The sequence below is a fragment of the Molothrus ater genome, chromosome 7, assembly GCF_012460135.2.
Source record: "Molothrus ater isolate BHLD 08-10-18 breed brown headed cowbird chromosome 7, BPBGC_Mater_1.1, whole genome shotgun sequence".
NCBI lineage: Eukaryota > Metazoa > Chordata > Aves > Passeriformes > Icteridae > Molothrus > Molothrus ater.
The window spans coordinates 13,296,990-13,324,191 of record NC_050484.2 but is presented as its reverse complement, the minus strand read 5'-3'; the positions used below and the strand labels follow the sequence as shown (position 1 = coordinate 13,324,191).

At 42.7% G+C, this 27,202-nt stretch overlaps 1 protein-coding gene across 2 annotated transcripts in view; it reads left to right on the top strand.

Moving 5' to 3' along the window:
• Positions 1-19,139: 19,139 nt before the first annotated feature.
• PARD3B (par-3 family cell polarity regulator beta) overlaps positions 19,140-27,202 on the top strand; it is a 394,298-nt gene continuing 386,235 nt past the window's right edge. For both annotated transcript variants that reach the window (XM_036386687.1, XM_036386685.1), the window contains exon 1: positions 19,140-19,344. In XM_036386687.1, coding sequence (XP_036242580.1) covers positions 19,225-19,344 — 120 coding nt within the window. In that variant the 5' untranslated portion in view covers positions 19,140-19,224. The remainder of the gene's footprint in view (positions 19,345-27,202) is intronic.

The following is a 27,202-nucleotide window of genomic DNA, read 5'->3' as shown; positions in this document are numbered from 1 at the left end:
GCAGTACCACAGCCTCTGAACACAGCATTTCTTTACATGCATTTCAGAGAAAATTCACCTCACCTGAGGAAACGCGGAAAATAACCTGTGAAGCACAGGGAATGGAGCAGGGCCTTGATCCTCCATTTCCTTCATTGCAACAAGGTCACATGGTGCTTTGCATGGATGGGCTAGGAAGCACAGAGCCCCATCAGCCTTGATCACCACTTTCCTGGACTACAGGTAGCAGCATAGTGGGAAAAGCTGCACCCAAGCATTTCCACACATCTTATTTTTGTTTGTGGGCAACTGCCACAACTATTTCAAACAGTCTTGCATCTTATACCCAAGACAGTCAAAAGGGATGATGGTTCCTGCACTCTGCTCCTTAGGACAAGCCTGGCAGCATAAAGAATTCTGATACTGTGCTCTAATAGAGGGAGGCCAGTGTAGGGCTGAGTGTGCATGCACAAGGTTTTGACATGCAGGAGCTTCCCACCTCCAGTAACTGCCATCAGGACTTTTACAGCAGCTCTGCTCTGTTCCAGCAGCTCTGATGATAAGCTGCCCCCTTACTCTGAGCAGCAGTATGATTGAGTCCCCATTAAAAAACGGTATTGATTTTGATAGGAGCTTTGATAGAGCATGGCCATTGAAGGAGTGCCAGATTTGGCTGTTAATCTTCAGGATTGCTTCTTTCTGCTTGGTTGAGCACATGCCTCATGTTTGCTGTCTGCAGCATGAAGGATTTAGGAACTGTCAATATCTATGTTGACATATAAAGCACTAAACACAGTAGGAGCAAGATACACATTTGGGTCACTTCTGCTGAGGCCCAGCATTTTTACTGGGGTAGTTTAACAAGTCCCCACCTTCTGTCCCCCTGTGAGGGCCTATTGTCCAGGAACAGAAGCTGGGGAATCTTTTGGCTTCCTGTTCCTCTGTTGCTGGTGCTGCCACTCCACACTCAGACAGAAGCTGAGATGCAGGGTGGCTGCAGGTAATGATGACCATTTCATCTCCTGCCTTTGCTCTGTGAGGTGGTCTCTGGCACACCAGCCATCCTCAGCCTGGCATTGTTCTTAGAGGTGCTCTGCAGACTGGTGCCTGCTTGAGCCCAAATCGGGTCTCAGCAGCCGGGTGGGGTCTGAATTTCAGAGGCATTGACACCATTGGAGTGCTCCCTGCTCATGAAAGCTAACCTCTGTGTATTGAGGGTTCTTTGGAAGCTGCTTCATGTGTCTGTCTGTAAATTTACCATGGGTGCCCTATTTTACTAGGAATGAATGGCTTTGCTAGATGTCTGTAAAGACTGCAAGTGTTGTGGCTGAACTAACAGGTACCTCAAGCATATATGGGAAATAAGAGTTGTAGAGGGAGTGATTCCTTTTTATTTATTTTTTTAAGTCATGCCTGGCATTTTTGCCACAACCTTAGCTGACAAAGCATTTTCTACCACATTGCCTCAAGACAGCACAGAAGATGAATGTCTGGAATATGCTAAGCTTTGAAAAAAATATAAAGATAAAATCAGGAAAGTAATTCAACATGTCCCCGAAGCTCTTAACCACGAGTGATGACATTCTAATCTTTGGGGAAATGCAGGACAAGCACAGCCAGCCTTTCAAAGTGGTGTGTGTCACAGTGAAGAGGGTGCAGAACCAAGGCTGAATTTGGAAAAGGGTCACTGTGCTTGCATGGTGCTCTCCAAAAAGCAGAAAATCCATCAGTGCACCAAATAAAATTCTGCTTTTGGCTATGTTGTGGATGTCAGCTGGGTGTGGGATGCATTTCTAACTCTTCCTCAGAAGTTTCAGTATGACCTTGGGGCATGTGCCTGCTGTTGCCACATCTGTAGAAACGGGCACACGAGTGATCCTTTTCACTACTTCCTTTGTGGGCTGTGCCAGAGCCTGGAAGCATGGCCTACAGACAGGAGCAGAGAGACATGCTGCATTTGTAAAAAATGCTAATTGTGCTGGGCTCAGGTTTAGGTGCTCTGCTCTCATTTGCATGCAAACACACAGGAAAAAAAGACCTGCAAATGTAGTTAATCTGCACGGTGGGAACGGGGCCACAGCAGGGTCACAGCCGTGGCACAGTGGCTGCTGCAGTCTGCCAGAGGCCAAGGACCGAGACCTCACCCACAGCAGGGAGGCAGCAATGCAGCGCTTTCCGAGGCACTCTGCTTCTCTTCCCTTTGAACCGCAGCGTGCCATGGAGGGGAAACGGATTTGCAAGAATTACCTTCAAAGTCAAAGGGCCTCAAAAGCCAAAGCTGCTGATTTTTGTAACAGCAGAGCAGTTTCTGATGTCGTTGCTGCAGCTTGCTGCAGCTGAAGAGAACTTGGCCTGCGGGAAGATTGGTCCCAAAGGCTGCGCTGTTTCCAGCCGAGGCAGGAGAGCACAGCATGGCCAGGGCAGCAAGGGTGGAAGGCTCCTTGCCCCCAGGAATGTCCTGTGTAGTTGCAGCCCTTCCAGGAGCAGGCTTGGTGGAAAGGGGGTTCATTTCTGACAAACTGAACTTTATTTACACTATTTACAGAGAAAGGGAAGTGACTTTCACTGACTTTTGCCCTAGGACCAAAGCTGAAGAAGGATGAGAAGGCTTGGCACAGGTTACTTTTAGGCAGAGGAGGAGGCAGATGCAAATGCTCTGCTGCTGGTGGTGTTCTGTTATGCTGTTCTACAGCAAAGCCCTTAGCTGTCATCTAGGCATGCATAAATTGGTTTATTTATACATCACCACTGACTACAGTAACTCATGATTTTATCTGACTTGCTTGAAATGATGATTCTTTTGAAACAAATGCAGAAGATAAACAAACAAACAATCAAAAAAAAAAAAAAACAACAAACATAAAAGCAAGCCAGAAAGCCCCCAGCCAAGCAAAAGAATGCTACAACTCTAAAACTGAGCAAGAAGATCCCAACTGGAAAATGTCCTAAAATTCAAATTAAAAAAAAAAAAAAAGAGAAATATGTTCTTTTGGATTCTGAATCTTAACAGTGACAACATATGATTTAAGAAGTCTCTGGCCCAAATAAATGCAGGTCTTGCTTGCTTTTTTTTTAACAAAAACTGAAATGTTTATGTGTAAGTTGCCTCCATCTGCTGGGCTCTAAGGATGGTATTAAGTATCACGAGATACAGTTTTGCCCATTCACAGTTTTATCTTAAATTGAGCTTATCAGCCAACAGGGGAGAAGTTTGCATTAGCTGTGAGGTCAGGACCATAAAACTGACTAAGTCAAGGAAAGAAAGTTACCTGACAATATCTCAAGTATGCCCATTGGGTCAAGAGCACTATACACCATCTATCGCAAACGAATACTTTATTTTTAAAGTTATCCCTGTGGCTTCATAAGCTTTTGCCTCTGCCAGAAATGCAAGGAGTAATAAAAGAAGACACAGTTCTAAATGCTACAATAGATCCAAAGGGAGCACAGATGGGGCAGATGATTACAGGACTGAACTCTGCTATGGAAATGGACATATCTGAATAGAAATTTCCCTTCAAGACTTAACAATGAGATAACAGCTCTTGAGACTGCATAGTGCTGACCAGTGACCGGTACTTCTTTTCCGGCACAATTTTCTGTAGTATCTTCAATAAATATACCAAATTGGCTGTAGCACCCTTCTTTCAGAGACATTCTGAAAGACCCATGTATGTTAGGACAACTGTGTGGTTGTGCCCTTCTTCCCAAGGATCTCTTGAAAACAGAGCATCCTATGTGGAAAAGTGCTAAGAAGTCTGTTAAGACTTCCAGCTATTAATCTGGAAATTCTTTATAAAAAGAGAGTAACCTGATTTAAAATCTTCAAGTAAATGTTTTTAAATTTATTCAAAATATCCTATTTAAAATTCATTGGGTAAATTCAAAATTTCAACAAAAGAATTCAAAGAACCATAAATGATCTGACTGGAGTCATAGATTCCCTCAAAAATATTAATGACCAAAAAAAAAAAATTCCCTATTAAACTATCAAATGAATTAGAAAAATGTAAACCATCTCCATGGCATGTTTCACTTGTTGTAGCAGACATTAAAAACCTGAAAAAATATCACAGAAAAGTTATTGTTCACATTTTGCAGCATCCAAAATATAAAATGTTGCTTTTTGTTCTTTTGATGTTTGCTTCTAAATCTCTAATAATTATATTCTGATGGTTTGTGTGCTTAATCACTGCTCATTAACACCATTTTTCTACACAGTGCTGCTAAAAATATTTGTTTGCAGTTGCCCTTGTACTCTGAACTGTGCCATTTCCCCTGCACAGCAACCTATGCAGGGAAGCAGAACATTAATACTCTGTTCAGGTAATTCAGAGAACAGTGACACACTGGCATAATTAAATAATGTCATCAGACTCTGAAGTGAACTCCCTACGGTGAGGCACCGCATGAGAAACCTCCTAATACAACACCTACGGCTTTCTTACGCAAAACTGACTTTACTGTAATGTATTCCATTAGGAGAGCTGAAGTTTAATGGAGAAATCATTATTTTATTTTATTGGCATTTCATGGGTAACATGCTATGACGCTTCTGCCCACTGGGTCCTGTCATACTTTCATCCGGCTCAAATAAAGAGCTGTCTCTTCTCTCTTTGCCACAGAGGTGCTAGATCACTATGGTCCTGCCTCTTCAGTGTAATGACTTTACATGGTCTCTGACAACAACGTAGGTTTTGTACTGCTGAAGTCCTTCTGAGCTCTCCTCTAAAGCCTCTGCAGTTTTCAACAGCCACCTTGAAGTGTGGACATCCAAAGCATGACACACTGCTCAAGTAACAGTGTCCACAAATACTAAATTATCTAACACCATATACTAAATCTGTCTTCGATATGTCTGTCCCAGCCGCAGCCCCAAGCATTTCTCCCATCACACCATTCTCACCACAGCCATCAGGCAAGGTGATATCCCAGTCCTGAGGAAAACATCTGGGAGAGAGGCTCTGCAATGTTGCTGCTGCTCCAACATCAGGTAATGGGCAATATGTACCACATGGGTTGTGACAGCAGGGCAAGGCTCCAGCTCTATTGTTCATTGCCCATGTCATATGCTCAAGATGGCTTTTCTCACAGCAAAGCTGGACACATTTGTGGTGCTGCTGTCCCACACAATCAATGGAAAAGCAGAGAAAACTGGGACAAAGGACCATATACCAGGGTGGCACACATGGCTTGGCTTAGCAGCTTCCTCAGGCTGTCATTCCTTGACAAGGTTTTTTGCTATTTTCCAGGTCTTCTGCCCTTCCTATTCCTGCTGTGTTACACACGAGCTTGTAGGTTCCTACCTCTTATCCCCCTTGCAGTCAGGTTTGCCTTTTTTTTTTTTTTTACCCATTCCTCACACCGACTCCTTGCTCTCCTGTCTCCTGTAGTCTTTTATTTATCTATTTAATGCTGTTCTCATGATTATGGTATTTGGGCACCAAGCAACTCGAATAAACTCTCTGTTTCATTGGCTCAAAGTGTTCCCATTTATGTCTGTTGCCTGGTAACAGCTGTTGTAACCGAAGTTGCAAAATTTTTAGTGAAAAAAGAATCCAGTGCTCCCAAACAGCCTGAACTTGAAAAAAACCTGCAAACAACAGAGCTGGAATTTTCCACGCTTTGGGGCTTTCCAGAGCTGATCTCTCGCTGTCAGCTTGAAAAAGTTCAAACAAAACCAAGTTCAGCCTCCTTAAAGTCCTGTGGGGGAGAATGCAGAAAGCCTCAGTCGTGTCTCTGCGCCTTAACTCCTGTCCTTGCTGCACTCACAGGAATGCAAATCACTACCTGAGCCCTGCAGCTGGCTGGAGGCTGCCGGAGAAGCTCGCTCTTGGCTGGAGGGTGTTCCTGACTCTCGAAATGGCAACAGAGGGTCTGCCTCTGTTTGTCTCTGCCAGTGATTTCCACCCTGCAGGATTGAGTTTTGAAGCTAAAAGATGTTTCTAATTACAAGCCTTGCCGAGGCAGGCTGGGAGCTGGGAGGCTGCGGGAATTCAGCTGAGCCGAGGAGGCAGCAGAGGCTGTTGGCAGCCAGGCACCTTCCCCACCTTCCACCTGGGATGAAGCCTCTGTGCCTGCGCGCTGCGGATCCGGACGGCGCAGGCAGCACTGCCTCACATCTGGCCCGCCTGTGTCCCAGAGCCCATCTCATACTTTGTGCCTTCATGGATTGGGAAAACAAGCTGAGGAGCAGAGTGATAAGAAGGTGGATTTCCTGCTGAAGAAGCAGCTTTGATTCAAAGCCGGGCTGCAAAGGCGCTGAGTGTCTGCGGTTCATTGCAAAGATTGTGGCAGTTCTTGGCACACGGCACCAGGTTCTGGGATGCCTTCCCTTGGAGCTACTGCAAAACGGCATCAAACCATCACCCCAAATTACCCTTAGGTTCTACAGCACCTTATAAAAACCCTAATCCTTCTGCTGAGCAAGGAGCACCCAGACCTTGCAGGAACAGACTTTCATGTGACCATAAAATTAACTTTGGGGCCAAAATTGTAACAGCTGCAGGAAACTGTGGAAACAGTTGAGGTGGAGATTGGAGTGAAAAACTAACTGCTAACATTATAATGAAAAATCCATGCTATAGAAAACAGGAAGAAGGAGCAAAAGACTTCACAGGCCAGTTAGAGTGAAAAATAAGAATTTCCACACTTTGTTGCATTAATTGGAAAGAATCTAAAGCCGCCAATAACATTATTTCATAGTATTATTAATGATTATTCAGTGTTCAAAGTTATTTAATGGTGAACCCAAATACAAACAAAATTAGTATGACTAGATCATAATCTATTTTTAAAAATATGAATGAGTTGTTGAAACAGCAAGGAAAAGAACAAGGAAAGAAATCAGCATGTGTTTGTCTGTTTGTTTGCTTCTTTCCTTATGGAACTGGTGGGTGTATTTCATTCCCAAAGCCTAGTAGAGAGCAAAAAGAGCATTTTGTCATCTATTTGAGTTCTGGAGGGGTGAGAAGGTGTTCTTAATTCCAACATGAAAACTTGCCCTCTGTGTTTGTCAATATGTGCAGAGAGGATGGTGCAGGGTTTAACTGCAGAGTTTATCAGGGTAATGTTCTCATCCCAGGAGAATTCACCGAGATTTTCAAGCCTCAAGTAAACCCCAAATTTCAAGCCTTCCCCCCAGCTCCCACTTTGGGGAAGTGGCAAATATGCATTTGTGCTTCCCAAATCTTTGAGGTTCCTGAAAATCAGGCCTCTTCCATGTGAGATTAAAGAAAAGAAACCAAGGAGCATGATGTTAATGGGTAACACTAAAAAATATTTGCTTAAATTGCCACGTCCTTAATTACTACTTAGATATAAGGAATCTAAATAATGTATAGGATTTTATTTTTGATCCTTATTGATCTCTGCAATGTGTCTAAATATGTTGGGGAAAAGGGATTATAGCTGAAAAATATTATTTATCATTAAATGGTGTGTCTTATTTTAAATATCAATGTTATGGCCTCCAGCATTGCCTTTGCAGTGAATAGTAGCACAGGAGTAGTTTTTCTATTTTGTGGGCAGATCCAGTACTTGGTATATACTTGATATTGTCTATACAGGTACAATCTTCATTTATTTTCTGAAAAAACCCTTTGGCTTTGCATGTAGCTAACAAGAACATTACTTGCACTTTACTTCCAAATTTCAGATTCCTCTTTTTCATCCTATTAAATGATAAGAAAGGTAAAATCTTGTTTGCCTCAAATGTAACATTTACTAAAATGGACAGTAGGTTTGCTTTGTGGAGGACTGTTGTTCTGGTTTCTTTTCCTTTTTTGTACCTTTCCTCACAGGTGTCTGGGTCTGGTCCATTGCCTTCTCTGTTATGTACAGCACCCAAGCTGGCTGCCTCAAGCCTTGCAGAAGCTGACTTGGGGCAGCTTTGTCCCCAGCACACGCAGGGTGTGTCAGCAGTGTGGGATCCTCTGCAAAGAGGTTTTGGAAGAGTCCATGACAAACATGATTTTCATTTGAAGCCAGTGAATTCAATAGGAAATTATTTTCTTCCCTAGCACAGGAAAGATCAGTTTGTTACTGGGAGATGGGAGAAAACTGTCAGCAGAAGTATTTATGTCTTGCATCTATTTATTTATTTATCTTTTGTCCATCCACATGCTTGCCTGCTTTTTTAAAGCCACCACACTGGCTAATCAGGAAATTAGTACAGTACTGCCGTGCAGCCATCTGTGAAGGGTTCATTTCTTCTGTCCAGCTCAAAATTCCTCTTGTCATTGCCAGGAGTCTGGGTTGCAGCTTTAAGTCAAGCCCTGTGCACTGCCCTCCTGTTAAGCACAGTGTAACTCCTGGTGATGGTGTCCCTCCACTCCTCATATTTTCCATAAAGCATGGGAAGGGCTGTTCAGGGATGAGGCTGATTTGAATGGCCTCTTCAGTCTAGTCTGTACTAGCTGCCAGCTCATCCTGAAAGGCTTGGGACAGCTGAGGTGGGGTTAGGGTGGATATAACCAAGGAGAGGGTGCATGTGGACTGTTGAGGAGAGGGGAGAGTTTGTCTTGCCTGCTGCCTCTGTGCTCACAGAGTGCAATCAGGGCTGGGCTCCCAGCAGGCACCAGTGGCAGGAGAAGGTGCAGCAGTAAGTGGGAGGCAGAGGAAAACTAGGGGCACAGTTCCAGGCACACTGAGAGGAGCTGGAAAATCTCCTGATTTCCACACAGAAAGTTTAGATGACCTGGGTTTCTTGCTATAGCTGGTAGAAAGCTGAGAAATCCCTTAGGAGGAAGAGAGTGATAAAATGATGGAGGGCTTTACACAAAGGCTGGCAAGCTGTAACCAGAAGGCATACATTAATGAGAGAAAAGTTGAATTCTCATCTATTCCACCTGTGAATCCCAACTGAAGTCAATGTGAGAAGGCCTAAAAATGGCAGGAATATCTGAAAACCACTTGCAGTTTAATTATTGTCAAAAAGCTCTAAGAAGAAGTATGAGTGGCGGAGGAGTTACGCAGTCTGAATATATATCACCACAGCAAAATCCCTTTAGATGCAGATGAAATTACAAGGCAGTGATAGCTGGACTACAGAATAAAATCCTATTCAAAGACTGATGTAATGCATTTTCCCACTGCAGGGCAGGAGTGAAACTTAGAGTTATTGTGTAAAGAGAGAAAGAAACTTTGGCCCTCAGGGCTGCAGTAGGAAAGGTAGTTTAAAAAAGATCATTAAAGAAAAATCCCTCCTGAAGACTTTGATGTCTATTGATGCAAGGTGCTATTTGTTCTCCTACTGAAGGCAGATCTGAAAAACTCTGCAATTACTAATAAATCACTCGCAATATTGAGCAATTACCAACAATGCAATCATAAAACAGTGCAATAACTAAATAATTATATGCTTGTTAGGAGAATATGTTATTTGGCTTCTTGGAAAGAAAGGGGAAGGAGGTGAGAATAAAAAAGACAGGATATTGAATACCACACAAAGAGCAACAAAATACACTTTGCAGCCAGAATGCTGAGTAGCTGTAAATATGCAAGTCTGAATCCTAACCTTAGAGAAAATAAGAGCAAGTTTAACCATTGATAGGACTTTTTTTTTTTTTAATGGGAAGATTCATCTGTCATCCGAAATACTGAGTATGATGTCTGGACAGGCTTTTTTCTGTCTACTGGCCATGCTCCATCCAAACTCAGTCCTGAGAGTACCAACTGTCTCAGTAGTATTTGCTTTATTATTCATCCTACTGTCCATAGGCTGCTACCTCCACTGGGGCCCCAGGACCTCCAGGGAGAGCACTGCTCTGCAGTCATAAAGACATCTCCATGCTGGTTACCAAGGCCCAGCTGGAGCCACAGGAAGCGGACTCACACACTCCAGAGGCAGCTTGAACCCCTGCTGATGGATGGAGGCCACTCTTTCCGTACCTGGTAATGGAGGCATTGGGAGTGCTCCAGCTGTACATGTGCTGCACTGGGGCAAATGGGAAGCTCAGGTTTCATCAGCAGAAACTAATTATGATGGGAGAGAGAGAATATCGCTGTTGTTTAGATTTTCCCCTTAATGAATCTGTGATTATTCCAAAAACAGCTGGAGAAAACATCTGCATAAATGACTTGCTTCTTGGAAGGAAAGGTGTGTATCAGTTACCATAATTCAGGCTGATATGCTGTTGGCTTGGCTCACTGGTGTTCAGCTGTTGCCTTAGGTGTGAAAGCTGGAATACAATGGAAAAGAATGAAGATTTTGAAATGCTTTTGGGAAATACTGTGAAGTGCTTAGAAGCAGAAAGCACACTATGTATTGTATACACTAAAGAAAAATATCTGTTGTTGAACAGATCAAGAAATCATAGCTGAAGGATTTTGGACATGTTCAAGGATTAGGGACCATCTGGTAAAAGGATCATGCGAGGGACTGGCTCTGGTGAAACATTAAAGGAAAGGCAGGCTGCTGTGCATGCCTGACCCAGATAGTTTTGTAGGCACAGTCTACATAAGTAGAGCACAATTTATGGAGCAGGCTGGAGACTGATACTCCTGTAAAGCACAATGTCATTCTTGGAATATCAAGCAATCCTTTTCAAAAGTGATGGCAAAGTACAAGAGGAAGGTAGAGGGAAGTAGGCTGTGAGTAGTAGGAGAGCCCAGACTCCAGTAGCCAAGGGCTATGCTCCCTTCCTCCTCCTGAACAAAGGAAAGGAGGGAGGGCTCTGCTCTAATCCTCCTTCTGGCATGCATTTTAAATAAATCCTTTGTGGTCAGGGGACGGGAACAGACACTTACACACCCTCCTCCTTCCGCAGCTGAAGGTAATGCAGCTGGCAGCTGGCAACAGGCACAGCATCTCTTTCCACTGAGCCCTCTCTCCTCCCTACCCTGTTGCCACAGTGATTGATTTGTGATCTCAGAGACCAAAATTTCCTCTCTCTTTGAGATCCCCCCAGGCTGATCTGGCCTGGGACCCCACAGGTTTTCCATGTTTAAAGCAAATCTTTCAGCTTTGGGGAAAGAATGAGTAAAAACTTCTAGCATCCGTAGCTCATATGACTGGACAGTATAAAATAGACTGAAAGGAAGAAAGGGAAAAGGCAAGAGAAAGTAAACAGAAAGCTGAGAATTTATGAGAATCTTTTTAAAAGCCTGCACTTTTAGCTGTGATATAAATGGTCTTCTCATGGATTTTGTGCTGAAATAGACATTTAAAAATCACATATATTAATTAAAATTATAGATACTGGCCAGATTACGACCCATATAGATGTTGCCATTAGCAGTCACAAATAATGGCTGCAAACAAAAAGAAAGCAAAACAAAAAGCAGCTAATGAAACCCAAAGGAAAAGAAATTAGTGTTAAAAGCTAGAAGTAAACAGAATCTAGAAATTACATACTCTTAAATAGAAGCCAGTGGTGGCCCTTGAAAGCTCACTTTTTTCTCTTGGATAATCAAAGGCCATATTGTGCCTTTGGGCACAGCTTTGAGTAAGGAGAGATGAATAAATTGCATTGCTACAGGAGTAGCCTTAGGGTGGGAAGAACAGAGAGCCCGTGTAACACCCCCTTGCTCAGATCAGTAAGCAAAGGCAGCTCTGCTGTGCAGCAGTTCCAAGCCAACCTGGGAAGTGAGCAGCACTCTCCTAAGGAAGGGTGACAGTGTTGGTGTTAGAAGAGAAAATCATCACTATAAAGCTGTCATGGGACATGAGAGCATCCCATGGACACAGGCTCTGAAACACATGTTAAACATAAGATGTTTGGTAAGAACTAATTTGACAGACCTCAGGATCTTAAACTAAATGTCCTTGATCAGTGCTGTAGTAAAGGGCTGAACCTTTGTTTTCTTCTCCAGCTCAAGAGGAGAATTCCTCCTGTGCAACTGTTAAAGATTTTTGTCCGCAAATTCCTGTGAGGAAAAAGTTAAGCCTAAGTGATTTTCAGGGCAGCCTATGTGCTCCTGCATAACCTCAACTTACCATATACCCTGTTTGTACATTTTGCTGCCTGGAGGATGAGCAAGATTGTCATGGAGAGGTGGCTCAGACCAAATCCCAGGTGATAGTACACAGCTGATATTATCACAGAGTTAATAAACCTATCCTTTGAGTTTAGGTGACTGTTGAGAACTAGGGATAGTTCAGAGCTGGGCATACTTTCTACCATCTCACTGGCCAATAACATTCCCTGTCACAAAACATGTCTTCCACATAGTGCTACATCTTTCTGTGCTGCTGTAGAGCAGAAGAGGACTTTGGTCCTTCTTGGATGTCCTGAAGAAACATCTTGTTGATCCTGGGAAAGATATATCACAGAGCAAGAATGAAACTCTGATGAAGTAATAAATGGGACCTTAGTGTGCTGTCATTTTGTGGTCATGAACCACAAAAGCACCCTTCATGCCAAATGAGATGGAGATTGGAGTGAAGCAGAATTTAGTTGTCAAAATGAAAACAGTGAGTAAGATTATTTTGATATATGTGAACACAAATAAAAAAGAAATCTAAGATTATATCCACCTATGCTTTTAAGTTAGCTTCAAAAGGCTTTTCTTTCTCTCTCTCTATGTCGTAGAGATTGTATCACTAAGGTGTTTACATAACTTTGTGACTGAGGACCATTTTAAAGAAGTCTTTAAACATGTAACTTTTATACATAAATATCCCCTAGGTCTTATTAAGATTTTCCTTCCCCTCTAGATTTCTCTGAACATAACTTTGGTTTTTTTAGGGACTAATTTCTACACCTGCTAAACTTTTAAGAATGTTAATATCCTTTGGACCTATTTAGACAGAGCCATCTCCTGCCCACACTGTAAACAGAGCTTGTTATCAACAGCTCTTATGCTTAATTAACTATAAACAAATCATTATCCGATGAGCAAAACATTCCTTTCCACACTGCGGGGTGGGGTTCGGCCCACAGTGTTCAGCTCTTCTGCACTCAGCCTTTTCTCCTGCAGGCGTGCGCCCACTGCCAGGACCCCGTGCTGCCCGTGGCAGCTGAAGGATGCCCAGTTCTGAAGGATGCCAGCAGGGCTTGGTGCGGCCCAGGCTGGCTGCCCAGCTCAGGGCAGGGCTGGGCCAGCGCTCCGTACCGCCCTGGAGCGCCAGCAGGGAGCAGGGATCCTTGCACATCCGAATTCTGCCTAGACTAATTGAAAGTGGATTTCTCCAGTCTGGTTCCAGACTTTTATTTTGATGTTATAGGGGGTATAATACTGGATATTCAAGCATGCTCTTCTTTCATAGCCTTATAGGGCACAGATATTAAAAAAAAAATGTTTTTCTTGAGCTAAATCAATATAGTTATATGAGCAGAAAGAAAATCCAGGGTGAACTAGGGGTGGCATCATGAATGGAAACTGAGAATTATCTTGCTTTGCAAGTCTCACAATTTCATTATTTATTATTTCAACTTTAAATTAGGTTCCAATTCAAACTTTAGCGAGATCCTGATTTTATATAGATTGTAAACAGATCTTTTATATTGTATTTTTAAAAATTCTACCGCATTTTCCAAGAATATTTGTTAGTTTGCTTTCCCTTTATTCACCAACATTGTACCACTGAGACTTGGCTGTGAAAGTGGTTTTATTGATTTTCATTATTCAAGCTGGGAGAAATGCAAAATATAAACAGCAGAAATTATGGCCCTTTTTGCCTTTAGTAATTGAAGGGTTTACTGGTAACAACATTCAGTAGGGAGCAAACAAATTCATTTTACTGTGTTACCAGAAAAAAAGTTTGAAAAATCACAAACCAGATATCCAGAGATTATGAGATTGATTTAAATGATAAAGTTTTTTTATTTTCTTTTCATCTGGTTCAACTTTATCTCCAAATCCATTCCAGTCTCTGGAACCCCAGAAAAAAACATACCTGCAATAATAACATCTTAAGGCTCTTTTAGGGCTTTTTCAAGTTCCTGAACTCAGATTTAATGTATTCCTCTCACACGGTATATTAATGGCAGAAAAGGGGCTGAGCCAACAGTGCTCTAGGAGCATCTTCTTTGGCAACCCTGGCTCCTGATGTCAAATAGTTAATTGTCTAATGGGTGATGGTGTAGGAAGGAGACACTGCTCAGAGCCAAAACCTAAATGTCAGCACTTGTGTTGTCTTGTTAGCAGCAAAACTAGGAAAAACTCCTTTGTGTTTTTAAGCAGGTTGCTTAACCAGTCCATGTCTCCTGGCACAGTGATTACAAATCTTCACTGACAATTGCTGATTGTTTTGGAATCTTTAGATGAAGCCTCACAGATATAAAAGCAAAGTGCTGATTATCTTTATTGCAATTTCCAGTTGTAGTAGAGAAAGTGTAAGAGCCATTCAACTTAGAAAAATACGATTTCAGAAGTTTTAAATTCTATTCCTCTGGCTGGCACTGTACTAAAGCCAGTGTGTGAAGGAATGATCAATAGGGAGAGCAGGGGTGTTAGTGGGGCTGTCTTGTAGGGGGATAGAATATAAGTAAAGGTAGTATAGAATGCAATCTTACCCCCTACAGAGCTGCAGCTGAGCCAATTATTAAGGATTAGGAGCAGGCCTGATTTTAACAGGCCACACCTGTAGCCAATAAGAAGGGTGTTATAAAAGAGTAGATTGGTTGGTTGAGGAGGAACTGGAGTTTGTTGGCTACTGTGAGGAGAAGGAAGAGGGAGTGCCTAGAGGAGCTGCCTTCAAGAAACATCAGGAAGGTACAAAACTCTAGCAATATGGAACCCTTGCAATATAATAACAATAGAACTCTTGCATTATAATGACCACCCTGTATTGCTGGCACAGAATCTGCCCATCAGGAAACTGCCAGCAGTACCAATGTGACCTGGGTCAGGCATGGAGCTGTGAAACATCACAGGCTGGAGGGGAGCCCTGTGCTTTCACGGGGAGGGATGGCGATGTTGTAAAGCGGGCTTACACCTGCTCAGCACCTTGTGTGGTGTCTGTAGAGTTTCCCATTCAGTGCTCAGGAACTGAGTGTTCAGATCTGACGGCCCACAGCCTGTGTGGAGAGGAGCCAGAGGGGACAGCAGACCAGTCAATTGCAGGACAAACTCACATGAAAAGTGCAAAAAATTAGCTGAGGCAGTCATTTGGGCAAAGAACTTACTGTGGTTGATGAAAGTGGAGGTCTTGTCCACTCCCCTTCTGCTCCCAGCTGTTGGGTCCTGCCCTTGCCCTATAGCCTGCTCTGGGATGCGTTTGAACCTTCCCTGTGTGGCCTTTGCTTGCCAACAAAGCAGAAAACAGTGTTTTCCCTTTTCCTGTGTTAGTTTTCTACCAGACTGATGCATTGGAATGGCTCACAGAGATATCCAAGAAGCATCAGGTAGGAAAGGGAGACAGGCAAGAGTAGTAATCCTCAGTGAGAATGAGTTGTTAAATCTGCTCATCCCCTCTCATGAAACTGATACCTGAATGTTATGAATATTATCTCATGGATATGTATTTTTGTCTGAAGCTCATAACCAGGCTGCCTGCAAAGTACTGTAACCTCATATAAATTGAAAGAAAAAGGCTGCTGTCATGCTGTGCCATGTTCTCCCTTGGGCCAGCATAGGCTTTAAATCCCATTACAAAACTGAGTTCTGATTTATCTTGATTTTCTGGTTTCTGCAGAACTGATTTGGCTGAAAGCTAATCTGGCAAAAAAATTAATTTCCACAGCATCTCAGTGCACAGACCTACAACTGTGAGTGCTGGCACATGAAAGGGAATGGACGGGAACAAACAGCTGGGGCCAGGAGGGAGCAGAAGTCCTCCTCTGGGGGGCAAAGCCAGTTTATGCTGCTTACAGCATTAGCTGGATGATGGTCTACTTCAAATGAAATATGGTTTAGATTTCTGTCACAGAATCAAGCAGGCAGGTTCCTCTTAAATGCACAAAAGTATAGTAAAAACAAGATCTCATTATTAGTCAGTTTTAAAAGTTGCTGTAATTTACTCTGAGTAAGTTTAAATTGGACAAAAAAGAGATATGTATGACTTGATTCTTAGAGGTTTTGTGTGCCCAACAAGAAGTGGGTTTGGAACTTTGGGATTTGGAAGCCTTCAGCTCACAGAAGTCCATGAGGTATTCTTTTCCAGGAAAGTATTTTTTGGTCATGATTGCTGATGATCTCATTCAGGAGCAAATGATGTAGGGGTCTGATAAGTAGAGATTACTCTCTTCTCTCTTTCACCATATTGCAACTCATGCTGTAGTTTCTTAAGAAGTGTTTTCTTTGAATTCTAGTTCAATACTCCTGGTCCTCCCATATTTAGCTTCTTAGCTGTCCAAATATGACAGCTTTTCTTGTCATGCTGTTACCTGCGTTGGAGGAACTTGCTTTTGGAAAAGTGTTCCCCATCCCTGAGGAAAAAAATTGTCAGCTCTCTGAGAGAAGAAAGGATTTCTTTTCAGAAAGTTGTACAGGCTGAAGTCTCAGGGATAGTTACAGGTAAAACCCTGATATGTAGGTGTTAATTGTTACCAGATGGCTTCAAAGACTTTCAGACTGTTTCAGCATAAACAAATGTGTAATTCACCCAGAAGAACACAATGTCTTATTAGCAATACCATGCATAACTTTCAAACAAACATGGGCGGGCAGACAGTAAACACACTGGTGATTCCTCTGTAACCTTTTCTCACTCCCCCTTGTTGATGTGTGATAATTAAATACAACTCTGTTTCTCTAAGATACTAAGCACACACATTTAAAGACAACCTTTTATTTCCTTTCTTTCTAGAACAGCTATAGGTCCTTATAGTCTAATCATAGAAACTTTGAAACCTGCTGCTTATGCTTCAGGTATGGTGTTGGGGAAAAATGTTTTAATTTTTTTTTCTGACATATCAGTTGGTCTAACACAACTCACTTTCTCTGTCAACAAGCTCCACCCAACTCCAGGTACAGTGCAAATCACCTGCACTTTTCAGAATTTGAGGAAAAATAAAATCATACCACAGTTTTCCTCAGTGTGTCAGACTTGCTTATAAACAGAGAGGGAGAAAGTGAGAGAGAAACAGAGAGACAGAAGCCTTTACAGTCACAGTCAATTATTAACTTAACTAACCAAAACCATACAAGCACAGGGACCCAGGCTTCCCACCAGCACATCAGCAGCTGAACTAGCTGAACTCCTCCTGCCTCCTGCTCGCTCTGAGGCTGTTGTGTGGGACTGCTCCCCCTTATCATTGCTCAGGAGCAAAGAAGGAAGTGAGGAGCTGTTGCTCCCTACCCCAGGTACTCCTATTTCTCCCTCCTTAAAAACCCAGTTTACAGAACTAGCTAGGAGTTATACCAAAGCTTCCCTTTTTCTCCTCCTTGATTACTTTTCATGTGTAACACTTTTGTAGCCTATCTGACTTGCTGGTCCTTCCCGCAGTTGGCAGGAATGCCCATTTAGTTAGCATGATAAATGCTTACAGTGGTGCTGATCCACAAGACACCATTGAAACCTCTGCTATTGGGAGCCAGCAGTGAGCTGGCTTGGGGCTGAGTTGGCAGGAGCACAGTGGTGGATCTGAAAAGGCCACATGGCCTGACTCTAGGGAACCAGGTGTCCCCAGCACCATCCTAGCTGCTCTGGAGATGTTTCTGGCCTACAAGCTGTGCTACCCTACCTGTGGTGTTTTCTGAAGAAACAGAAAATTCCTGTTTCTTTGTATTGCTTCTTTGCTCCTGGAAGGAAAAAAAGTAATTTTTCCGTGGCTCAAAGCATGTGGGATGCACATTTGTTCACTTACACATGCAAACACACGTACACACCCAGGAAAAGTTCTGTATATGGCTTAATAGATTATTTCCCTGTGATTTGCTCTGAAATGCTGCAGGCTGGTGGCAGACACTTCTGGATTTGAAAAGGCAAGGAGGAATTGTTTACTACCTGCATCAGTCCCACACACCACTACTGCCTATTCCTAAGGAACCAGTATGAACTTTCCACTTGCTGGAGTTTATGTGGTTCTGTCCTCATCTCATCCCAAAACCTCTCTATTCATTCAACCTTCAGCTTATGCTGTTCTGGCCCACTTCCACTGCAACATCTCTGGTACTGTCATTTGGTTACGTCACACAGCACAGGGCTTGGACTGCCTGTTTGAATGCTAATGTGAACTGGTGGGGCAGTTTTACTGCAGTAATAGTCCCCTTGTGCTGTGTGATGTCATGCTGTGGTTTAGAGGTATTTTTATACTGCCTTTGCTTTGCAGTGATTTTCAGTAATACACACCTCGGTGGGTAGATTGATCTGTTATGATGGTGAGAACATCGAGTACTTGTACTATGTTTTATGTGGTCTAGGTAGGTAAGATCCAGGAAACACTATTTGGTTACCAAGTAGTACAGAAAAGGGTACTTTGCAGAATAGCAGCTGTTTGGGGAGCGCTGCAGAGCCACACACCCCATTATGCAGGTTGTGTGGCTTTGCTGTACCACGGCTTGAAGAGTATGGGCTGTCACTCTATCGGGGTGATGGGTTTCTCTGCGTGCTGTGTTTCCTGCAGAGCAGATATGGTGCTTGGCAGTGCCTGAAGGTCTCTGTATGGTGTGACAAGGTGTGCGTGAGGTCTCGGGTCAGTGTCTGAAGTTCGGGGCGGGCAGCTGCGTGCAGGTGTTTCACAGCTTCGTGGGGCAAGGTCTGTGCTGTGGCCCCGGTCGCTGCACCGCCGAGCGGGTTGGGCACACTTTCTCTCAGGAGTATTTTGTGTGCCACAGGGCCCGCTCGAAGCGTGAGGGATGCTCTGTGCCTACCGCGGTCCAGCCCAGCGCCGTGCTGGCGGGAGGGCTGTTCGGCCAGCGGGGCACACAACTCTCCGTGCCCAGCAGAGCCCCTCGCTACAGCCCAGCATTTCACGCCGGTGGTCGCTGCCGCGGACCGGGCTGGGTGCTGCGGCATGGGTGCACCCTGGCTGCCCGCTCCGCACTGTGCGGCGTGCACGGGACACCCATCCTTCGGCCGCACGGCAAGGGCACCGCTGCCCGGGCGCTGACCCGCGGCCCCTTTAAGCCCGGCCCGGCGCTCCGTGCCCCGGGCGAGCGCCGCCGCCGCCCGCGGCCGCCCCGCCCGGCCCGGCCCGGCCCGCGCCTCCCGGAGCGCCGCGCGGGGCGGGGCGGGCACGGCGGAAGAGAGGCCGCGGCCGGGCCTCGCTGCCGGCGCTGCCCGCGCTCCGAGGCGCAGCCCCGCGGGAGCACCTGCCGCCCGCCCCCGTGGGGCCGCCGAGCCGCACCTGCCGGCGCTGCCGGGCCGGGCCGGGCGCCGTTCGTGGGCGGGCAGGGCGGGCATGGCGGCGCGCTGAGATGAAAGTGACCGTGTGCTTCGGGCGGACCGGCATCGTGGTGCCCTGCAAGGACGGGCAGCTCCGCGTGCGGGACCTGACCCAGCAGGCGCTGCAGCGCTACCGCAAGGCCCAGGAGAAGGTGAGGGGCGGCCGGGTCGTGCGCGGAGCCGGCCCGGGGAGGGGGCCGGCCGGGGGAAGGCCCGGGGCCGGCGCGGGGGCGGCCGGGCTGGAGGGGCGCGGAGGGGCGGGTGGGCTGCCGGGCCCTGCGGCCGCGGGGACACGGACACTGTCCCCCTGCCAGGTACTTTGTGTGAGCAGCTGATGCCGGCGGGCGGGGAGCGTGTCCCGCTCAGCTGCCCAGCCGGCATGGCTGTTACTGCTGTGCGTGTTGACTAACAAACTTGAAACAGACAAGAGCATAACAATAAGTCACTTTCATTCAAGCTTGTGTTTTCTGGCATCAGCTGCTCAGTGAGGTGCTATCTGCATGGGAAGGTGATTTCCTTTACATGAAAGGGGCTCTAAGTTTTTCTTTGGCTGTAGCTAATTGAGCATAAAAATATTTTTTCTTTTTTTCTCCAAGAGGCAGGTGCTGAAGGCTAATGGGGTACTGTTCAGTGTTGATTAAAGGCCTAGTGTTGCAAATACTGCTTTGTGGAAGAGATTCCAGTTACAAGCCCTGAATTAAGGACGTGCAGTATTGTGTTCATCTTCCTAAAATGTCTGAGTAATAAGTACAGCCAACATCTTAAGGGCTCTGTTTTGTGACATGTGCTAGTTTCTTATGGGCCCAGTCAACTGTTTGATATCCTGAATGCAAAACTGGAAGTAAATTCTTGTTCCTGCAGATTTAGTTTGAGAAAAACTTGCTACTGATATGTTAAATACATCACGAACAGCTGAGACTGATCTAGTAGAGATTGCTATTGTCTCCATGTTGGTCCCTCTGAGCAAGTGTCATACTTTAACCTGCCTTAAGACATATAGAGCTTGACAAATATTTTGTGTTAAAAGTAGTTTTTCCTAATGATGCTGTCTGTGTGTAATAACTACAACATGCTTGTAGAATTCTTGGTGCTGTTAGAGTCAACAGTCAGTGAGATCTTTTGCACTGAACTATGGTTGAGAGTACTGAAATTTATCTTCAAGAGATTTGCTTTATCAGAAACAGAATTACTTTCAGCTGTGTTGAATTTAGAAATTTACAAATTGATTTCAGCTTCTGATTTGTGCTTGTGATGACGTTGAAATTAGTCTCATGAAGATGGCTTAAAGGTGGCCTACAAAGCCTTTGTATAAGTAGTTCAAATCCCTTCTCTACTCTTTATTTACTTTTATTCCTTTAGAAAGAAGTAGAAGGGTGCCTGCCTTTCTAGGTGAAGCCCTGACTGTTCTAGAAGGCTCAACAAGCAATTATAGGATAGAAATTCCAACAGTGTGAGAAAGCTTCAGATAAATGCCAGACACTTAAGTGTACTGCTGTTCTCATGCATTTGTAACCAATTTGCTATTAATTAGTATCTAAAGAATTTTTTTAATGTCTAGTAATAATCTCCTGTGTTCTCTTATGCCCTTTGGGTGTGAGGTCAAAATCATCAGCCTTCTTTATAGAACAGCCAGAGGCCAGAGTCCATGTTTCTGACCTTGTATTTCTTCCTTTGCAAATAAGCTTGGTGGCTTTTTTGATTTTTTTGGCTTATTTTCTTACAGAAATGTTGAGTTCCTTATTCTGCATCATAGGTGGACAAAGTGGATATGGGCCAGTTTGTTCCAAAATTGCTGATCACTTTGAGTAATGGCTTCAGAGCTAGAGTTTACACAAGGATGTGTAAAGAGGCAGAGTGGGGGAGCAGCCTAAGGACTTGAAAAGCAGAATAGGTTTTCATCAAGTCAATAAAAAAAGTTCTGTACCTTGTGCATCTTCTCTCCCTCCCCCTTGCTCACTGGAAATGTAAACAGTTCTTTTGTAGTGCTTTGATTAGCTGGCTTCCAATCTACAAGGTTTGCAGTGCAACTGGCCAAAAAGATAAATTTCTTGTTATCTTGACAGGCATCATTCAGCATTAGATTGCTTTCCTGGGGGAAAATTTGGGGTTGGTAAAATAGATCATATAGATGTCTCAAGCATTTAATTTTATTACCTTTTGGAGTCTTTTTTGTCTGATGTAAATGATGGATTGGGTGTTTTGCCACTTTCCTTCTCTTTGCTCTTTCTGAAATTAACTTTCTTAAATGTAAAATCTTAATGGGAAAGGGATTATCTCAAGATAATCAGCTAAAATGTTCTGTGAGGTGTGCACATAAACAGGTGTGTGCTAAAGATAACTGAATATTTGTTTTTCTTTTCAAAATATTTAGAATGTTTGGAATACTTTGTGACAGAATGCTGCTTTTTCTGTTGGCATGTTAAGTGTTCTTTTTGTAAGTTTTTTTGAAGTGTTAAAATGTTTTAAAAGAACTAAGTGGAAAATTTTATTGTTAAAGTGCCTGAAGTATTTGGAGAGGGAGGGAGAATTGATAGAAGGAATATCTTTCATAGTTGTAGAAGGGAAAATGAAAAAGGTAGCTAGGATACAAACTTTAGGAACTTTTTATTAGTTATGGTACTGTCAAATACCACAAAAATGTTTGACAGGCTCTGCATTTTGGGAGTTGTCCTGGATGTCTAGTTCTGCTCTTACACTAAAGCCACTTGTCTGGCAAAGGGGAAGATACAAGATTAGACTATTAATTCATGTATACTGTAAAATATTTGAATACACATATACAAATAAACACTTTTGAATTGGTTTAAACTACTTTACACTTTATATTTGTAATGAGAGGAAAGTTGATGCAGTAAATGGTTAAGTCTCTGGTTTCTGTGAGACTTTTGGTAGATAGCTGAGAACTTGGTGGGCAGTTGCTTATGTAGCCTCCTGTGTTTCCTTAGCAAGTTTGATTTGGTTTCTTGACAGGACTGTGTTGGCAAGGTTTGGTCACAAAGGCTCAGTTGCCTCAGTTAATGAAATTGCTTTGTTAACTGAACCAGAACACTGGACCCATTTAAGTTGAGAAATAGGACAGTAATTGTTTCTCAATGCTACTGAATTTAGTGGCTTTTAGAGGTACTGTAGTAGTTCCTGAATGGGCAGATCCTGTCTGTCTCACTGGAGGATACAATAACTGCCTGGAATTAAGACTTTTTTATTATAGTATCAACCAAGAGATTCTGTGGTCTAGGATTTTGTGATGTGAATAGTCATAGATGTTTAAGAAATTGTTTCTCAATCAGCTGCTTTTGTGAGGATTATAAATAATTTTTCAGGTAAGTCACTATCATCTCAGAAAAGTGACTTGAGCAGAATGAAGTTTGTTGGAATTCTTGTGACCCAGGATCTTCTCTTGTTGCTGTTTAGTAATGTACACTAAGGCTTCCTGCTGACAGGTAGATGCAGTAGGATTAATGATTCCTTATCATCAGCCTAGCCCCTAACTTGATATTTTGGTGCCTTGGGGAGCAGTTGTGTGTCATCTGTTGCATTTAGGATTCTTTGCTTGAGTGAGAACAGATGTATTGTAAAAGAGTTGAGTTGCTGTGCCTGATCCTGTGTTTGCTTCTCTGTAGCTGTAAGACATAGCCTTGGATGCAAGTCCTTGTTGATTGTTTTTCAGTCAATTATCAGAGGCTTTTTCCCCCCTCCCCCAAGTATATGAATGGGAGGAAAAAGAGTTCTGGGTCAGCATGGGAGGGTTCCATGGGCTCTTGTGATGTTAGGATTTGCATGGTCCTGTTGAAAGCAATTCCTTAAAATGCAATGAGGTTAAATGCACTCAAGGTAGATGCTCTGTTGTGCACACATCTCTCCCCTTGGAAATGCTGTTCTCCCACATTTGAGGCAACAGTTGAATTGCCAGCTTTGCAGTGGAGACCTGGCTCAGCTGGAGATCTTGCTTGCTGTCTCTGAGGCCTTGAATGTTGTTGATACAGAAAGTGATGTCTGCCCAGGGAAATGAGGCTAGCAAAGTGAAATCCACTGTGGCTTTTTCTTAAGCTGCAGTGAAAATTTTCTGAGGGAAATGTGTAAAACATCTTGCTGCTCCAGATGTTCTTTATCTCTCTGGAGGAGCCAGAGACAGGGAAGTGGTGGTTATCATCTTGTGTTCATTTATTAGTGTTTGCATATATGGCACTTACCTGCAAGGCTTGATTGAAGTGACTACTTTGGCTGTCTGCAGTCTTGTTCTTGGAAGCCAGCTGAGTGAGTGGGACATGGAAGTCATGTAGCAAAATTAATAATCACTGTATTTGTGGTTTAAAATTTGTCCCTTTAGGCACAGTTAAATTCTTGACTGGCTCACTCTTAACAGCCTTTGTGAACTTTCTTTGGGAATGGGGATGGAGACAGTCAAATATTAGTTGCCTTGTCTTCCTGGAACTTGATCTCCACTTGCAACAGGAGTGTGTCTTTCCATTCATGAGAACATACAGAGATTAACTCCAGTTAATTCTGGAGTGGTGATGAGAATTTTGATTTGCAGTCAGAGTGAGCAGAAAGCAGTAAGATAGTAGGTTAATTCAAGAATGGTGTGGTTTTGATTAGAATGAGAAAAAATAGGTGATTTGGGTTGTATTGATGATGCTTCCCAAATTAGATTCATTTAGAGAGCTAGTGCTGCAGGTTGATTGTTTATATAATTTTGTGAGTTCTACTAATAAAATACTTTCTCAGTTTCTTTCTGTTCCTGCTTGCCGACCACATGACAATTAGTGTTCTGGAATTAGGTATTGCTGTTGTAAATCAGCCAGCAAACAGAAGGAGAACTAAATGTTCCTGTAGTTTCTCTAAATATATTTGGGATAGGGAGAATGACAATTTTTTTGACTCTAATGCTTACAAAAGATGTTTGCAAAACCAGAAGACTTTTTCAGAAGATATATGTGAGATGTTTTGAAAGAAGTCCTTTTTTATGACATTTTTTTCTGTTTTGGGCAAATTCTAAGTTTTTAGTCCTTTATAAAGGCAGAGTAATAGAGTTGTATTTGTGTGGCTCTTGTGTACTTTTGTCTTGGACCTGGTCTCTAGGTTTGGTATTTTCCCTATCCCAGCTTGTTTCAGTTTATTTTATTTTTTTGCTCTAATAGGGATGGGGTGAATCCATAATTTTTGTTTTACCAAAACAATTCTAAGCTCTGTCTTCAAGTATTTTTTTTGCTAGAAATTATTTTAGCTCTTGATTCCCATACTTTCCTTAGTATGCATAATCAGCTACAGTATGTTAATGAGCTTATACATTGTTTTGGCAACTGATAGATTTCAATGAACAGCTTGATTATCATTTCTGCATTCAGCCTTTGGAGTTGTCACTATGATACTCTACTAAAAAATGAGAATAAAACTTGATAGACTGCTTTCTCATTATTATTGTATGAGTTTGAGTAACTGACTGATATATAGGAATACAGGCTATATGAATAGGGAAGGGAAAGAAAATGGAAGGAGACAAATGAATTCAGAAACTCCTTGTTGACCTAAAAATGCTAGTGGTGATATTTCATTGAGATTGGGAACAACTTTCAAGTGGCAGAACTTTGGGTTAAAAATTTTAAAATTTTAAATCCTTAAAAATTTTCTGGATCACTTTTACAGGGACTCAGAAATACTGAGAGTTAAAAAGTGCCTGCCTTTTAATCACTTTTGTGATTAATCAGAAAAGTTTAATCACTTTTGTGTCAAGTGTCTGCTGCTGTGTTGTATCATAGCCACTAGTGTTGAGGTAATGACATTTTTGGTAGATTTTCAGGCTCCTTTTCTCACAGCTATTTATAATCTCTACAGAAAAACTGCCATTGAATTTAGATTTGTCATAGAAAATGTCTTCTAGGACATTATGTACTTACATAACATGAAAAAAACAGTTTGATCCCCTTTTTCCTTATAAGAAGTTGACTATTGCCAGTAATGGGCTTTAGGCTGAATACCGAGTTAGCTGATGTTAATGTGTTTCAGGGGAGCTCAGTTGAAGGTAGAGCTGGATAAAACTGCTGGAAATTAAATAGGCAAAATGAGAGTAACCTGACCTGCAGTGTATGTGATTAGAGTGGGTGTCTATTTTTTTTTCTCCCAGATTGTAATTATCAAATTCTGAACACTATTCAGCTGTTATTAATTGAGATACAGCGAAGATTGGTGTAGTAACCGAATGTTAAATCAGTCATAGGAGGAATCCACTAAAGAGCAATACAGAGTTCTAAGCAGCGACTGCTTGCTGTTGCTCTTTGCCAAGTTGAAGATGAACTCTGAGTAGACTTGTAGGAATTTGTGAAGAAGGAATTCAAACCTCAAGTGGTATTTCTGGCATGGGATGGAACTGGGAGGTGCTTTTGCTTGCTGCATAAAATGCAGTTTTAATTGTTTTATTTGCTTAAGTATCTGAAAATCGGGGTTGTGATTTACTGAGATTTTCTGAAAAACATAATGTCTTTAGTTTAGCAGATACAGCCATTTGGGCGTAATGTTTTATGTTGTGTGACTTTACTTTCCTCTTTACTCATTCAGCACGATAGGTCAGTTGAATTGCAACATACTGTGCTGTCTGGCATCCTGCTACTGTAGCAGCAGATTTCCTCCCCCGTTGAGCAGAACATTCTTTAGGCTTTCCTAATGATTCGAATGTCAGAACTGCAGCTTTCCTAGGCATGAAGACCTATTGCTTCATTATTATAAACTCCCTCTAACCCCCTCTAAACATGCCTGTGTTTTATCCTTAATGAATATGATAACACTAAAGGTCTTGAGCAATTAGTATCATTGAAAACAGATTCTGCTTTGTATTTTCGTATTCCATTATTGAATGTTATGCATAAGGATATACCCATTTTATGTCAGGGAAGTGACTGAACAGAAATGACAGGCTCATGTGAATGGCTTATTGCTAGAATTGTCTTGTAAATTCCACTGGAGTAGGCAGTGCCCTGAATACATTGTTAAACTGAGAAAGCTGCTTCATATGAGAAATTCAGAAAATCACCATGTTACAAGAACTTTTGGGAAAAAAGACTCTGCAGTATTTGTGTAATATTGTGATTAATACAAGCACTTTTTGTTACCCTCAGGGTATATGTTGCTGTGGTAGTTCTGTAAGCCCTCTTGTCCCTCTTGTAAGTACTTTATTACTTCCATTGGATTACTTCAATAACTTATTTGTAAAGGAAACTTAGTGTTATAACAAATTACTGTTTGCACTGGATAGGACATTTTTGGACTGTTTTCCTCACTTTAAAGAGAAAGTATGTAAGACTTGATTTTGTAAGTGTTTTGGGTTGTTTTTCCTCTTTATGCCTAATCATTGTGCTAGAGACATCTCCATCAAGGGAACTATTGTAATGTTTTAATGTAATCAGAATGTCTCTTCTTTCCAGTGTAAACCTGTAATTGTTATGTCACCACTAAATACATCCATTCAGAACTGATGACTTGGCTTTCTTGTGGCAGGTGCCACAGCGCTGCTCAGGCGCTTGGCTCGCTCTTCGGAGCGCTCCTGAGGTGGGAGGTTCAGACAAGTTGCTCATTGGTTTCCCAAGAATGCAACATTTGTTGCCACAGAGAGACTTCTTACCTCAGTGGTTTTCGTTATTGGCTGTTGTGTGCATGAAAAAGAAAACTACAGAATGCTTGAATGAATGTGCTTCTTATGGCCTATAATAAGGATAGCATTGGAATGAAGGGTAAATAGGGAGGAATATGGATGATTGTACTCTGCAGAGACTGAGAGTTGGAATCACAGAATGCTGTCTGATGGGTAGAAGCTAACAGCTGGCACTGGACTCACTCTTTTTCCTGGCTAGGAAAAGACCTAAAAGATGGGGCTCCATCAAGCCAAATGATTTTGCAGTACAGCTTGTCTGGTAGAATAGAATGTTTTTCAGATTACCAATAAAATACTGTCGATTGGTAAATCATAATACACACCCTCTCTATAATTTTCCTTTACAAAAATGCAGTAATTCCTCAATC